We start from the raw sequence: 15,499 nt of genomic DNA, 5'->3' as shown, positions 1-15,499 counted from the left end.
ATATGTTTGTACGGATTTATTACTCTATTCATTTATTTATTTTACTTGTACATATCTATTCTATTTATTTTATTTTGTTAGTATGTTTGGTTTTGTTCTCCATCTCCCCCTTTTAGACTGTGAGCCCACTGTCGGGTAGGGACCGTCTCTAGATGTTGCCAACTTGGACTTCCCAAGCACTTAGTCCAGTGCTCTGCACACAGTAAGTGCTCAATAAATACGATTGATTGATTGATTGTCCTTCCCAAGCGCTTAGTCCAGTGCTCTGCCCACAGTAAGCGCTCAATAACTACAATTGAATGAATGAAGGGCCACCGTGTGACCGTGTGACCCTGGGCCAGTCACTTCCCAAGCGCTTCCCAACTTGTCTCCCCCTCATCCCCCCCATCTTACCTCCTTCCCTTCCCCACAGCCCCTGTATATATGTATATATGTTTGTATGGACTTATTACTCTATTCATTTATTTATTTTACTTGTACATATCTATTCTATTTATTTTATTTTGTGAGTATGTGTGGTTTTGTTCTCTGTCTCCCCCTTTTCGACTGTGAGCCCACTGTCGGGTAGGGACTGTCTCTAGATGTTGCCAACTTGGACTTCCCAAGCACTTAGTACAGTGCTCTGCACACAGTAAGCACTCAATAAATATGCTTGATTGATTGATTGATTGATTGATTGTCCTTCCCAAGCGCTTAGTCCAGTGCTGTGCCCACAGTAAGCGCTCAATAACTACGATTGAATGAATGAAGGGCCACCGTGTGACTGTGTGACCCTGGGCCAGTCACTTCCCAAGCGCTTCCCCACTTGTCTCCCCCTCGTCCCCCCCCCCATCTTACCTCCTTCCCTTCCCCACAGCCCCTGTATATATGGATATACGTTTGTGCGGATTTATTACTCTATTTTACTTGTACATATCTATTCTATTTATTTTATTTTGTTAGTATGTGTGGTTTTGTTCTCCGTCTCCCCCTTTTAGACTGTGAGCCCACTGCCGGGTAGGGACTGTCTCTAGATGTTGCCAACTTGGACTTCCCAAGCGCTTAGTCCAGTGCTCTGCACACAGTAAGCTCTCAATAAATACGATTGATTGATTGATTGTCCTTCCCAAGCGCTTAGTCCAGTGCTCTGCCCACAGTAAGTGCTCAATAACTACAATTGAATGAATGAAGGGCCACCGTGTGACCGTGTGACCCTGGGCCAGTCACTTCCCAAGTGCTTCCCCACTTGTCTCCCCCTCGTCCCCCTCTCCATCCCCCCCATCTTACCTCCTTCCCTTCCCCACAGCCCCTGTATATATGGATATATGTTTGTACAGATTTATTACTCTATTTTACTTGTACATATCTATTCTATTTATTTCATTTTGTTAATACGTGTGGTTTTGTTCTCCATCTCCCCCTTTTAGACTGTGAGCCCACTGTTGGGTAGGGACTGTCTCTAGAGGTTGCCAACTTGGACTTCCCAAGCGCTTAGTCCAGTGCTCTGCACACAGTAAGCGCTCGATAAATATGATTGATTGATTGATTGATTGTCCTTCCCAAGCGCTTAGTCCAGTGCTCTGCCCACAGTAAGTGCTCAATAACTACAATTGAATGAATGAATGAACACCGGGGTGGCTCCCAAGGAGATCCCACAGAGGGCTCTTACCATGTGTATTCCTCTATTTATGTATTTATTTTATATTACTCTTTATTCATTTGATTTTATCTGTACATGTTTATTCTATTTATCTTATTTTGTTAATCTGTTTTGTTTTGTTCTCTGTCTCCCCCTTCTAGACTGTGAGCCCACTGTTGGGTAGGGACCGTCTCTATCTGTTGCCAACTTGGACATCCCAAGCGCTTAGTCCAGTTATTTTATTTTGTTAATCTGTTTGGTTTTTTTCTCTGTCTCCCCCTTCTAGACTGTGAGCCCACTGTTGGGTAGGGACTGTCTCTCTATGTTGCCAACTTGGACTTCCCAAGCGCTTAGTCCAGTGCTCTGCCCACAGTAAGCGCTCAGTAAGTACAATTGAATGAATGAATGACTGAATGCTGGGGTGGCTCCCAAGGAGGTCCTGCAGAGGGCTCTTACCATGTGTATTCCTCTATTTATTTATTTATTTATTTATTTATTTATTTATTTATTTATTTTATATTACTCTTTATTTTATTTGTACATGTTTATTCTATTTATCTTATTTTGTTAATCTGTTTTGTTTTGTTCTCTGTCTTCCCCTCCTAGACTGTGAGCCCACTGTTGGGTAGGGACCGTCTCTCTATGTTGCCAACTTGGACTTCCCAAGCGCTTAGTCCAGTGCTCTGCACACAGGAAGCGCTCAATAAAGACGATTGATTGATTCCCCGCTCGCAAGGAGGAGTGTGAGCCAACTTGTTGCCAACTTGGACTTCCCAAGCTCTTAGTCCAGTGCTCTGCACGCAGTGAGCGCTCAATAAATACGATTGATTGATTGATTCCCCACTCACAAGGAGGAGTGTGAGCCAACTTGGACTTCCCAAGCTCTTAGTCCAGTGCCCTGCACACAGTGAGCGCTCAATAAATACAATTGATTGATTGATTCCCCGCTCGCAAGGAGGAGTGTGAGCCAACTTGGACTTCCCAAGCGCTTAGTCCAGTGCTCTGCACACAGTAAGCGCTCAATAAATACGATTGAATGAATGAATGAATGAATCAGTCGTATTGAGGGCTTACTGTGTGCTGAGCACTGGACTAAGCGCTTGGGAAGTCCAAGTTGGCAACATATAGAGACAGTCCCTACCCATCAGTGGACTCACAGTCTAAAAGGGGGAGACGGAGAACAAAACCAAACATACTAACAAAATAAAATAAATAGAATAGATAAGTACAAGTAAAATAAATAAATAATAATAAATAAATAGAGTAATAATAATAAATAAATAAATAAATAAATAAATAAATAGAGTAATAACTCTGTACAAACATACAGATTGTATGTTGTATGGGGAAGGAAATCTGTACAAACATATATCCATCTATACAGGTGCTGTGGGGAAGGGAAGGAGGTAAGATGGGGGGGATGGAGAGGGGGACGAAGGGGAGAGGAAGGAAGGGGCTCAGTCTGGGAAGGCCTCCTGGAGGAGGTGAGCTCTCAGTAGGGCCTTGAAGGACTAAATGAAGGAGCTGGCAGCCCTTTCGTCTCCCCTGACCTGTCCCTCTCTCTTTGTCCCCAGGCCGGCACCCCCGCGCCCAAATTGTAGCGCAGCAGGCCCAAGCACAGCCCCGTGACCCCGCCTTGGAGCTGTATTAGCCCCCTCCCCAGCCCGGAGGACCCCCAGTGCTGTGGAGGACGGCGGCGGACCACGGCAGAGGGTCGTCGGGCCTCCCGCCGCACTTTTGGGGGACCCGTGTCGGCGTTGGGGTTCCTGCCCTGAGCGGCAAGGGGTGCATGTCGCCTTAGCGATGCCCCCCAGCACTTCTCCTGTCGCCCGGCCTGTCGGGGTGGACCGTCCCACTGTCCGGATGGCAAGACCGAGGCCCGGGCTTAGGACGGACGACTTCCACCCTGACAATAAAAGCGAGAAGCCAAAATCGTCTTCGCCTCTGTCCTCGCCCGGAGATGGGGGGCAGAGCTGGGTGGGCCGACGCCTGCCACCCCTTTTTCTCTTTTCTCCTGCATATAATAATGGCATTTATTAAGCGCTTACTATGTGCCAAGCACTGTTCTAAGCACTGGGGAGGTTACAAGGTGATCAGTTTGTCCCACATGGGGCTCACAGTCTTAATCCCCATTTGACAGATGAGGGAACTGAGGCACAGAGAAGTTAAGTGACTTGCCCAAGTCACCCAGCTGACAATTGGCGGAGCCGGGATTTGAACCCATGACCTCTGACTCCAAAGCCCGGGCTCTTTCCACCGAGTCACGCTGCTTCTCCATGAGAAGCAGACTGGCGCAGTGAGAGTCAGGAGGTCCCCACCGATGGGTAGGGACCGTCTCTAGATGTTGCCAACTTGGACTTCCCAAGCGCTTAGTCCAGTGCTCTGCACACAGTAAGCGCTCAGTAAATACGATTGATTGATTGATTGATTGAAAGGTCAAGGGTTCTAATCCCGGCTCCATCACGTGTCTGCTGCGGGACCTTGGGCAAGTCGCTTCACTTCGCCGCCAGGAGAAGCAGCGTGGCTCGGCGGAAAGAGCCCGGGCTCGGGAGTCAGAGGTCAATCAATCAATCAATCAATCGTATTTATTGAGCGCTTACTGTGTGCAGAGCACTGGACTAAGCGCTTGGGAAGTCCAGGTTGGCAACATATACGGTCCCTACCCAACAGCGGGCTCACAGTCTAGAAGGGGGAGACGGACAACAAAACATATTAACGAAAGAAAATAAATAAATATGTACAAATAAATAATAAAGTAATAATAATAATGATGGCATTTATCAATCAATCATCAATCGTATTTATTGAGCGCTTACTGTGTGCAGAGCACCGTACTAAGCGCTTGGGAAGTACAAGTTGGCAACATATCATCATCAATCGTATTTACTGAGCGCCTACTGTGTGCAGAGCACTGTACTAAGTGCTTGGGAAGTACAAGTCGTAGGTTCTAATCCCGGCTCCACCACTTAATAATAATAATAATAATAATGGCATTTATTAAGCGCTTCCTACGTGCAAAGCACTGTTCTAAGCGCTGGAGAGGTTACAAGGTGATCAGGTTGTCCCACGGGGGGCTCACAGTCTTAACCCCCATTTTCCAGATGAGGGAACTGAGGCCCAGAGAAGTGAAGTGACTTGCCCAAAGTCACCCAGCTGACAGTTGGCGGAGCCGGGATTAGAACCCACGACCTCTGACTCCCAAGCCCGGGCTCTTGACACTAAGCCACGCTGCTTCTCTGTGTGCCGGGCACTGTACTAAGTGCCTGGGTGGATCCAAGCAAATGAGGTTGGACACAGTCCCTGCCCCCGTGGGGCTCACAGTCTCAATCCCCATTTGACAGGTGAGGAAACTGAGGCCCAGAGGAGTGAAGTGGCTTGCCCCAGGGCCCACAGCAGACAATTGTGAAGCAGCGTGACTCCGTGGAAAAAGCCCGGGCTTGGGACTCAGAGGTCGTGGGTTCTAATCCCTGCTCTGCCACTTGTCAGCTGGGTGACTCTGGGCAAATCACTTCACTTCTCTGGGCCTCAGTTCCCTCATCTGGAAAATGGGGATGAAGACTGTGAGCCCCACGTGGGAAAGCCGGATCACTTTGTATGCCCCCCCAGGGTTTAGAACAGTGCTTGGCACATAGTAAGTGCTTAACAAATACCATCATTATTATTCTCTGGGCCTCAGTTCCCTCATCTGTCAAATGGGGATGAAGATTGGGAGCCCCACGGGGGACAACCTGATCACCTTGTATCCCCCCCCCCAGGGTTTAGAACAGTGCTTGGCACATAGTAAGTGCTTAACAAATACCATCATTATTATTATTCTCTGGGCCTCAGTTCCCTCATCTGTCAAATGGGGATGAAGACTGTGAGCCCCACGGGGGACAACCTGATCACCTTGTATTCATTCATTCAATCGTACTTATTGAGCACTTGCTGTGTGCAGAGCACTGGACTAAGCGCTTGGGAAGTACAAGATGGCAACATATGTATTTGTAGAGAAGCAGCGTGGCTCAGTGGAAAGAGCATGGACTTTGGAGTCAGAGGTCATGGGTTCAAATCCCCGCTCCGCCAATTGTCAGCTGTGAGACTTTGGGCAAGCCACTTCACTTCTCTGTGCCTCAGTTCCCACATCTGGAAAATGGGGATGAAGACTTGGAGCCCCCCATGGGACAACCTGATCACCTGGTAACCTCCCCAGCACTTAGAACAGTGCTTGGCACATAGTAAGCGCTTAATAAATGTCATCATTATTATTATTATTAAAATGGGGATTAAGACTGTGAGCCCCCCGTGGGACGCCCTGATCACCTTGTAACCTCCCCAGTGCTTAGAACAGTGCTTGGCACATAGTAAGCGCTTAATAAATGCCATTATTATTATTATTATTATTATCCCCCTCAGGGTTTAGAACAGTGCTTGGCACAGAGTAAGCGCTTAAGGAATACCATCATTAAGGGGAGGGGGTGGGATTAGAACCCACGTTCTCTGACTCCCAGGGGCGAGGAGGAGGGGGTTTAGAGCAGTGCTTGGCACAGAATGAGCGCTTAAGGAATACCATCATTAAGGGGAGGAGGTGGGATTAGAACCCAAGTCCTCTGACTCCCAGGGGTGAGGAGGAGGGGGTTTAGAGCAGTGCTTGGCACAGAATAAGCGCTTAAGGAATACCATCATTAAGGGGGGGGGGAGGTGGGATTAGAACCCAGGTCCTCTGACTCCCAGGGGCTAGGAGGAGGGGGTTTAGAGCAGTGCTTGGCACAGAATCAGCGCTTAAGGAATACCACCATTAAATAAATATGATTGAATGAATGAGGGGGTTTAGAACAGTGCTTGGCACAGAGGAAGCGCTTAAGGAATACCATTATTAAGGGGAGGAGGTGGGATTTGAATCCACATCCTTTGACTCCCAGGGGTGAGGAGGAGGGAGTTTAGAGCAGTGCTTGGCACAGAATAAGCGCTTAAGGAATACCATCATTACATAAATGATTGAATGAATGAGGGGGTTTAGAACAGTGCTTGGCACAGAGTAAGCGCTTAAGGAATACCATCATCAAATAAATATGATTGAATGAATGAGGGGGTTTAGAACAGTGCATGGCACAGAGGAAGCGCTTAAGGAATACCATCATTAAATAAATATGATTGAATGAATGAGGGGGTTTAGAACAGAGCTTGGCACAGAGGAAGCGCTTAAGGAATACCATCATTAAGGGGAGGTGGTGGGATTAGAACCCAGGTCCTCTGACTCCCAGGGGCGAGGAGGAGGGGGTTTAGAGCAGTGCTTGGCACAGAATGAGCGCTTAAGGAATACCATCATTACATAAATGATTGAATGAATGAGGGGGTTTAGAACAGTGCTTGGCACAGAGTAAGCGCTTAAGGAATACCATCATCAAATAAATATGATTGAATGAATGAGGGGGTTTAGAACAGTGCTTGGTGCAGAGTAAGCACTTAAGGAATACCATCATTAAGGGGAGGAGGTGGGATTAGAACCCAGGTCCTCTGACTCCCAGGGGTGAGGAGGAGGGGGTTTAGAGCAGTGCTTGGCACAGAAACAGCGCTTAAGGAATACCACCATTAAATAAATATGATTGAATGAATGAGGGGGTTTAGAACAGTGCATGGCACAGAGGAAGCGCTTAAGGAATACCATCATTAAATAAATATGATTGAATGAATGAGGGGGTTTAGAACAGAGCTTGGCACAGAGGAGGCGCTTAAGGAATACCATCATTAAGGGGAGGTGGCGGAATTAGAACCCAAGTCCTCTGACTCCCAGGGGTGAGGAGGAGGGGGTTTAGAGCAGTGCTTGGCACAGAATAAGCGCTTAAGGAATACCATCATTACATAAATATGATTGAATGAATGAGGGGGTTTAGAACAGTGCTCGGCACAGAATGAGCATTTAAGGAATACCATCATTAAGGGGAGGTGGTGGGATTAGAACCCAGGTCCTCTGACTCCCAGGGGCGAGGAGGAGGGGGTTTCGAGCAGTGCTTGGCACAGAATAAGCACTTAAGGAATACCATCATTAAGAGGAGGAGGTGGAATTAGAACCCAAGTCCTCTGACTCCCAGGGGTGAGGAGGAGGGGGTTTGGAACAGTGCTTGGCACAGAATGAGCGCTTAAGGAATACCACCATTACATAAATATGATTGAATGAATGAGGGGGTTTAGAACAGTGCTTGGCACAGAGTAAGCGCTTAAGGAATACCATCATTAAGGGGAGGAGGTGGGATTTGAATCCACATCCTTTGACTCCCAGGGGTGAGGAGGAGGGAGTTTAGAGCAGTGCTTGGCACAGAATAAGTGCTTAAGAAATACCATCATTAAATAAATATGATTGAATGAATGAGGGGGTTTAGAACAGTGCATGGCACAGAGGAAGCGCTTAAGGAATACCATCATTAAATAAATATGATTGAATGAATGAGGGGGTTTAGAACAGAGCTTGGCACAGAGGAGGCGCTTAAGGAATACCATCATTAAGGGGAGGTGGCGGAATTAGAACCCAAGTCCTCTGACTCCCAGGGGTGAGGAGGAGGGGGTTTAGAGCAGTGCTTGGCACAGAATAAGCGCTTAAGGAATACCACCATTAAATTAATATGATTGAATGAAGGGGTTTAGAACAGTGCTTGGCATAGAATGAGCGCTTAAGGAATACCATCATTAAGGGGAGGAGGCGGGATTAGAACCCAGGTCCTCTGACTCCCAGGGGCGAGGAGGAGGGGGTTTCGAGCAGTGCTTGGCACAGAATGAGCGCTTAAGGAATACCATCATTACATAAATATGATTGAATGAATGAGGGGGTTTAGAACAGAGCTTGGCACAGAGGATTGATTGATTGATTGATTGATTGATTGAAGCGCTTAAGGAATACCATCATTAAGAGGAGGTGGTGGGATTAGAACCCAGGTCCTCTGACTCCCAGGGGCGAGGAGGAGGAGGAGGGCAGGGCTGGGCCTGGGCGGGTCGAGTCGGATCCCAAAGTCTGGGCCTTGGCACACACCTGATTCCCCCCGAGGCTCGGGAACAAAGGCGCTTTGTACTGAGCCGCCGCCACCTCCCTCATTACACCTCTGCCGCGGGCGGGATGAGCTAGACGCCCAGAAAAGGGATGGGGTCGGGGGGTGGCCCTGCCAACCTTGCCAACCCGACTCTGGTGCCCTGCGGGGAAAGGCCGCGCCTCTCCGTCCAACGCGAGGCGCCTCCGTGGGACAACTTTTCCTTCCCAAGCGCTTAGTCCAGTGCTCTGCACACAGTAAGCGCTCAATAAATACAATTGATTGATTGATTGACAACCGGATCACCTGGGAACCGAGCTTTGCACTTATTTATTCCATTTATTTTGTTTTGTTCCCGTGTTTTGTCGTCCGTCTCCCCCTTCTAGACTGTGAGCCCGCTGTTGGGTAGGGGCCGTCTCTAGATGTTACCAACTTGGACTTCCCAAGCGCTTAGTCCAGTGCTCTGCACACAGTAAGCGCTCAATAAATACAATTGATTGATTGATTGACAACCGGATCACCTGGGAACCGTGCTTTGCACTTATTTATTCCATTTATTTTCTTTTGTTCCCATGTTTTGTCGTCCGTCTCCCCCTTCTAGACTGTGAGCCCGCTGTTGGGTAGGGACCGTCTCTAGATGTTGCCAACATGGACTTCCCAAGCGCTTAGTACAGTGCTCTGCACACAGTAAGCGCTCAGTAGATACGATGGATTGATTCATTCGATCGTATTTATTGAGCGCTTACTGCACATGCACACAGTAGGCGCTCGACAAATACTATGGATTGATTCATTCGATCGTATTTATTGAGCGCTTACTGCACATGCACACAGTAGGCGCTCGATAAATACGATGGATTGATTCATTCGATCGTATTTATTGAGCGCTTACTGCACATGCACACAGTAGGCGCTCGATAAATACGATGGATTCATTCATTCAATCGTATTTACTGAGCGCTTACAGTGTGCAGAGCACTGGACTAAGCACTTGGGAAGTCCAAGTTGGCAACATCTAGAGACAGGCCCTAGCCAAGAGAGGGCTATATTAATTCAATCGTATTTATTGAGCGCTTACTGTGTGCAGAGCACTGTACTAGGCGCTTAGTACTTGTACCCAGCTTGTACTTTTAGCGATTGATTGATTGATTGATTGATTGTACTTCCCAAGCGCTTAGTACAGTGCTCTGCACACAGTAAGCGCTCACTAAATATGACTGACTGAATGAATGAATGAATATGAATGAGGGCATGAATATTGTCCTCTCCCAAGCGCTTAGTCCAGTGCTCTGCACACAGTAAGCGCTCACTAAATACGATTGAATGAATGAATGAATATGATTGAGGGCATGAATATTGTCCTCTCCCAAGCGCTTAGTCCAGTGCTCTGCACACAGTAAGCGCTCACTAAATACGATTGAATGAATGAATGGATAAATATGATTGAGGGCATGAATATTGTCCTCTCCCAAGCGCTTAGTCCAGTGCTCTGCACACAGTAAGCGCTCACTAAATACGATTGAATGAATGAATGGATAAATATGATTGAGGGCATGAATATTGTCCTCTCCCAAGTGCTTAGTCCAGTGCTCTGCACACAGTAAGCGCTCACTAAATACGATTGAATGAATGAATGAATGCATAAATATGATTGAGGGCATGAATATTGTCCTCTCCCAAGCGCTTAGTCCAGTGCTCTGCACACAGTAAGCGCTCACTAAATACGACTGACTGAATGAATGAATAAATACGATTGAGGGGATGAATCTTGTCCTCTCCGAAGCGCTTAGTCCAGTGCTCTGCACACAGTAAGCGCTCACTAAATACGATTGAATGAATGAATGGATAAATATGATTGAGGGCATGAATATTGTCCTCTCCCAAGTGCTTAGTCCAGTGCTCTGCACACAGTAAGCGCTCACTAAATACGATTGAATGAATGAATGAATGCATAAATATGATTGAGGGCATGAATATTGTCCTCTCCCAAGCGCTTAGTCCAGTGCTCTGCACACAGTAAGCGCTCACTAAATACGACTGACTGAATGAATGAATAAATACGATTGAGGGCATGAATCTTGTCCTCTCCGAAGCGCTTAGTCCAGTGCTCTGCACACAGTAAGCGCTCACTAAATACGATTGAATGAATGAATGGATAAATATGATTGAGGGCATGAATATTGTCCTCTCCCAAGTGCTTAGTCCAGTGCTCTGCACACAGTAAGCGCTCACTAAATACGGTTGAATGAATGAATAAATATGATTGAGGGCATGAATATTGTCCTTTCCGAAGCGCTTAGTCCAGTGCTCTGCACACAGTAAGCGCTCACTAAATACGACTGAATGAATGAATGAATGAATATGATTGAGGGCATGAATATTGTCCTCTCCCAAGCGCTTAGTTCAGTGCTCTGCACACAGTAAGCGCTCACTAAATACGATTGAATGAATGAATGGATAAATATGATTGAGGGCATGAATATTGTCCTCTCCCAAGCGCTTAGTCCAGTGCTCTGCACACAGTAAGCGCTCACTAAATACGATTGAATGAATGAATGGATAAATATGATTGAGGGCATGAATATTGTCCTCTCCCAAGTGCTTAGTCCAGTGCTCTGCACACAGTAAGCGCTCACTAAATACGATTGAATGAATGAATGAATGCATAAATATGATTGAGGGCATAAATATTGTCCTCTCCCAAGCGCTTAGTCCAGTGCTCTGCACAAAGTAAGCGCTCAATACATACGATTGAATGAAGGAATGAATTAATAAATGACTCTGAGCCTGTTGTTGCGTAGGGACCGTCTCTCTACGTTGCCGATTTGTCCTCTCCCAAGCGCTTAGCACAGTGCTCTGCACACAGTCAGCACTCCATCAGTACGATGGAATGAATAAATACGATTGAATGAATGAATGAATGAGTCCAGTGCTCTGCACAGAGTGAGCGCTCCATCAATACGATGAAATGAATGAATACATACGAATGAATGAATGAATGAATGAGTCCAGTGCTATGCACAGAGTGAGCGCTCCATCAATGCGATGGAATGAATGAATGCATACGAATGAATGAATGATTGAGTCCAGTGCTCTGCACAGAGTGAGCGCTCCATCAGTACGATGGAATTAATAAATATGATTGAATGAATGAATTGAGTCCAGTGCTCAGCACAGAGTGAGCACTCCATCAATACGATGTAATTAATAAATATGATTGAATGAATGAATGCATGAGTCCAGTGCTCAGCACAGAGTGAGCGCTCCATCAGTACGATGGAATGAATGAATACATACGAATGAATGACTGAATGAATCCAGTGCTCTGCGCACAGTGAGCGCTCCATCAGTACGATGGAATTAATAAATACCATTGAATGAATGAATGCATGAGTCCAGTGCTCAGCCCAGAGTGAGCACTCCATCAATACGATGGAATGAGTGAATAAATACGATTGAATGAATGAATGAGTCCAGTGCTCAGCACAGAGTGAGCACTCCATCAATACGACGGAATTAATAAATACGATTGAATGAATGAGTCTAGTGCTCAGCACAGAATGAGTGCTCCATCAATACGATGGAATTAATAAACACGATTGAATGAATGAATGCATGAATCCAGTGCTCAGCACAGAGTGAGCGCTCCATCAGTACGATGGAATGAATGAATACATACGAATGAATGACTGAATGAATCCAGTGCTCTGCGCACAGTGAGTGCTCCATCAGTACGATGGAATTAATAAATACGAATGAATGAATGAATGAGTCCAGTGCTCAGCGCAGAGTGAGCGCTCCATTAATATGATGGAATTAATAAATACGATTGAATGAATGAATGAATGAGTCCAGTGCTCTGCACACAGTGAGCACTCCATCAATACGATGGAATGAATGAATACATACGAATGAATGAATGAATGCAGTGCTCTGCGCACAGTGAACGCTCCATCAGTATGATGGAATTAATAATTACGATTGAATGAATGAATGATTGAGTCCAGTGCTCAGCACAGAGTGAGCGCTCCATCAATACGATGTAATTAATAAATACGATTGAATGAATGAATGCATGAGTCCAGTGCTCAGCACAGAGTGCTCCATCAATACGATGGAATGAATGAATACGATTGAATGAATGAATGAGTCCAGTGCTCTGCGCACAGTGAGAGCTCCATCAAAATGATGGAATGAATGAATACATACGAATGAATGAATGAATCCAGTGCTCTGCACAGAGTGAGCGCTCCAACAGTATGATGGAATGAATGAATACATATGAATGAATGAATGAATGAGTCCAGTGCTCTGCGCACAGTGAGCGCTCCATCAATACGATGGAATTAATAAATACGATTGAATGAATGAATGCATGAGTCCAGTGCTCAGCACAGAGTGAGCGCTCCATCAGTGCGATGGAATGAATGAATAAATACGATTGAATGAATGAATGAGTCCAGTGCTCTCTGCACAGTACAATGGAATGAATGAATACAAACGAATGAATGATTGAATGAATCCAGTGCTCTGCACACAGTGAGCGCTCCATCAGTACGATGGAATTAATAAATACGATTGAATGAATGAATGAGTCCAGTGCTCAGCACAGAGTGAGCGCTCCATCAGTACGATGGAATTAATAAATACGAATGAATGAGTGAATGAGTCCAGTGCTCAGCACAGAGTGAGCGCTCCATCAATACGATGGAATGAATGAATAAATACGATTGAATAAATGAATGAGTCCAGTGCTCCGCGCACAGTGAACGCTCCATCAGTACGATGGAATGAATATATACGAATGAATGAATGAATGAGTCCAGTGCTCTGCACAGAGTGAGCGCTCCATCAGTACGATGGAATGAATATATACGAATGAATGAATGAATGAGTCCAGTGCTCAGCACAGAGTGAGCGCTCCATCAGTACGATGGAATTAATAAATACGATTGAATGAATGAATGAGTCCAGTGCTCTGCACAGAGTGAGCACTCCACCAATACGATGGAATGAATGAATACATACGAATGAATGAATGAATCCAGTGCTCTGCACAGAGTGAGCGCTCCATCAGTACGATGGAATGAATGAATGCATACGAATGAATGAATGAATGAATGAGTCCAGTGCTCTGCGCACAGTGAGCGCTCCATCAATACGATGGAATTAATAAATACGATTGGATGAATGAATGAATGAGTCCAGTGCTCAGCACAGAGTGAGCGCTCCATCAGTGCGATGGAATGAATGAATGAACACGATTGAATGAATGAGTCCAGAGCTCTGGACACGGTGAGCGCTCAATAAATACGACGGAACGAATGACTGAGTGAATGAAAGTGGGCAGGGCGTCAAGGGTTAAAGCTGAAGTTCCCTAAGTTTGGCGGCGTCCGGCGCCCTGATTGGTCCAAAGTTGGGGAGGGGGAGGGGGGAGAGGGGGGAGGGGCAGGTCGGACCCCTCCCCTCCCCCCCCACTCCCCGCCCCTTCACTTTGTACCTTTCCTCCAGCGCTGCCCAGGCCAGGACCGGACCAGGCCCGGGTCGGAACCGGTCCAGGAGCGGCCCCAGGCCCGGGACCGGTCCAGGATCTGTCCCGGGACCGGACCGGACCCGAACCGGTCCAGGCTCTGTCCCGGGACCGGCCCAGAGCCGGTCCAGAATCTGCCCCAGGCCCAGCCCCAGTCCCAGCATTTGGCCCAGGACTGGACCGGCCCCAGTCCCAGGATCTTCCCAGTCCCAGGACCGGACCGGAACCGGCCCAGGAGCTTCCCAGGACCGGACCGGAACCGGCCCAGCTCCAGTCCTAGGATCTTCCCAGGCCCAGGACCGGACCAGAACCGGTTCAGGATTTTCCCAGGCCCAGGACCGGACCAGAACCGGTCCAGGAGCTTCCCAGGACCGGACCAGAACCGGCCCAGCTCCAGTCCCAGGATCTTCCCAGGCCCAGGACCGGACCAGAACCGGTCCAGGATCTTCCCAGGACCAGAACCGGTCCAGGATCTTCCCAGGCCCAGGACCGGACCAGAACCGGTTCAGGTTCTTCCCAGGCCCAGGACCGGACCAGAACCGGTTCAGGATCTTCCCAGCCCCAGGACCGGACCAGAACCGGTCCAGGATCTTCCCAGGACCGGACCAGAACCGGCCCAGCTCCAGTCCTAGGATCTTCCCAGGCCCAGGACAGGACCAGAACCGGTTCAGGATCTTCCCAGCCCCAGGACCGGACCAGAACCGGTCCAGGATCTTCCGAGGCCCAGGACCGGACCAGAACCGGTCCAGGATCTTCCCAGGCCCAGGACCGGACCAGAACCGGTTCAGGATCTTCCCAGCCCCAGGACCGGACCAGAACCGGTTCAGGATCTTCCCAGGCCCAGGACCGGACCAGAACCGGTTCAGGATCTTCCCAGCCCCAGGACCGGACCAGAACCGGTTCAGGATCTTCCCAGGCCCAGGACCGGACCAGAACCGGTTCAGGATCTTCCCAGCCCCAGGACCGGACCAGAACCGGTTCAGGTTCTTCCCAGGCCCAGGACCGGACCAGAACCGGTTCAGGATCTTCCCAGCCCCAGGACCGGACCAGAACCGGTTCAGGATCTTCCCAGGCCCAGGACCGGACCAGAACCGGTCCAGGATCTTCCCAGGCCCAGGATCGGACCGGGACCGGCCCAGCTCCAGTCCCAGGATCTTCCCAGGCCCGGGACAGGACCAGAACCGGTCCAGGATCTTCCCAGCCCCAGGACCGGACCAGAACCGGTCCAGGATCTTCCCAGCCCCAGGATCGGACCAGAACCGGTCCATCATCTTCAAAGGCCCAGGACCGGACCAGAACCGGTCCAGGATCTTCCCTGGCCCAGGATCTTCCCCAGGCCCGGCCCAGCTCCAG

The 15,499-nt window shown here is 48.1% G+C and overlaps 1 protein-coding gene across 4 annotated transcripts in view; it reads left to right on the top strand.

Annotated features, from left to right (window-relative positions):
- ADAM15 (ADAM metallopeptidase domain 15) overlaps nt 1–3,625 on the top strand; it is a 60,006-nt gene extending 56,381 nt beyond the window's left edge. For all 4 annotated transcript variants that reach the window (XM_038768737.1, XM_038768736.1, XM_038768735.1 and 1 more), the window contains one exon: nt 3,193–3,625. In XM_038768737.1, the coding sequence (XP_038624665.1) occupies nt 3,193–3,219 (27 nt within the window). In that variant the 3' untranslated portion in view covers nt 3,220–3,625. The remainder of the gene's footprint in view (nt 1–3,192) is intronic.
- Nucleotides 3,626–15,499: the final 11,874 nt, after the last annotated feature.

The sequence above is a fragment of the Tachyglossus aculeatus genome, chromosome Y4 (assembly GCF_015852505.1).
Source record: "Tachyglossus aculeatus isolate mTacAcu1 chromosome Y4, mTacAcu1.pri, whole genome shotgun sequence".
NCBI classification, from domain to species: Eukaryota; Metazoa; Chordata; class Mammalia; order Monotremata; family Tachyglossidae; genus Tachyglossus; species Tachyglossus aculeatus.
The sequence above is the reverse complement of the archived record's forward strand: the minus strand, read 5'-3'. Positions and strand labels throughout refer to the sequence as shown.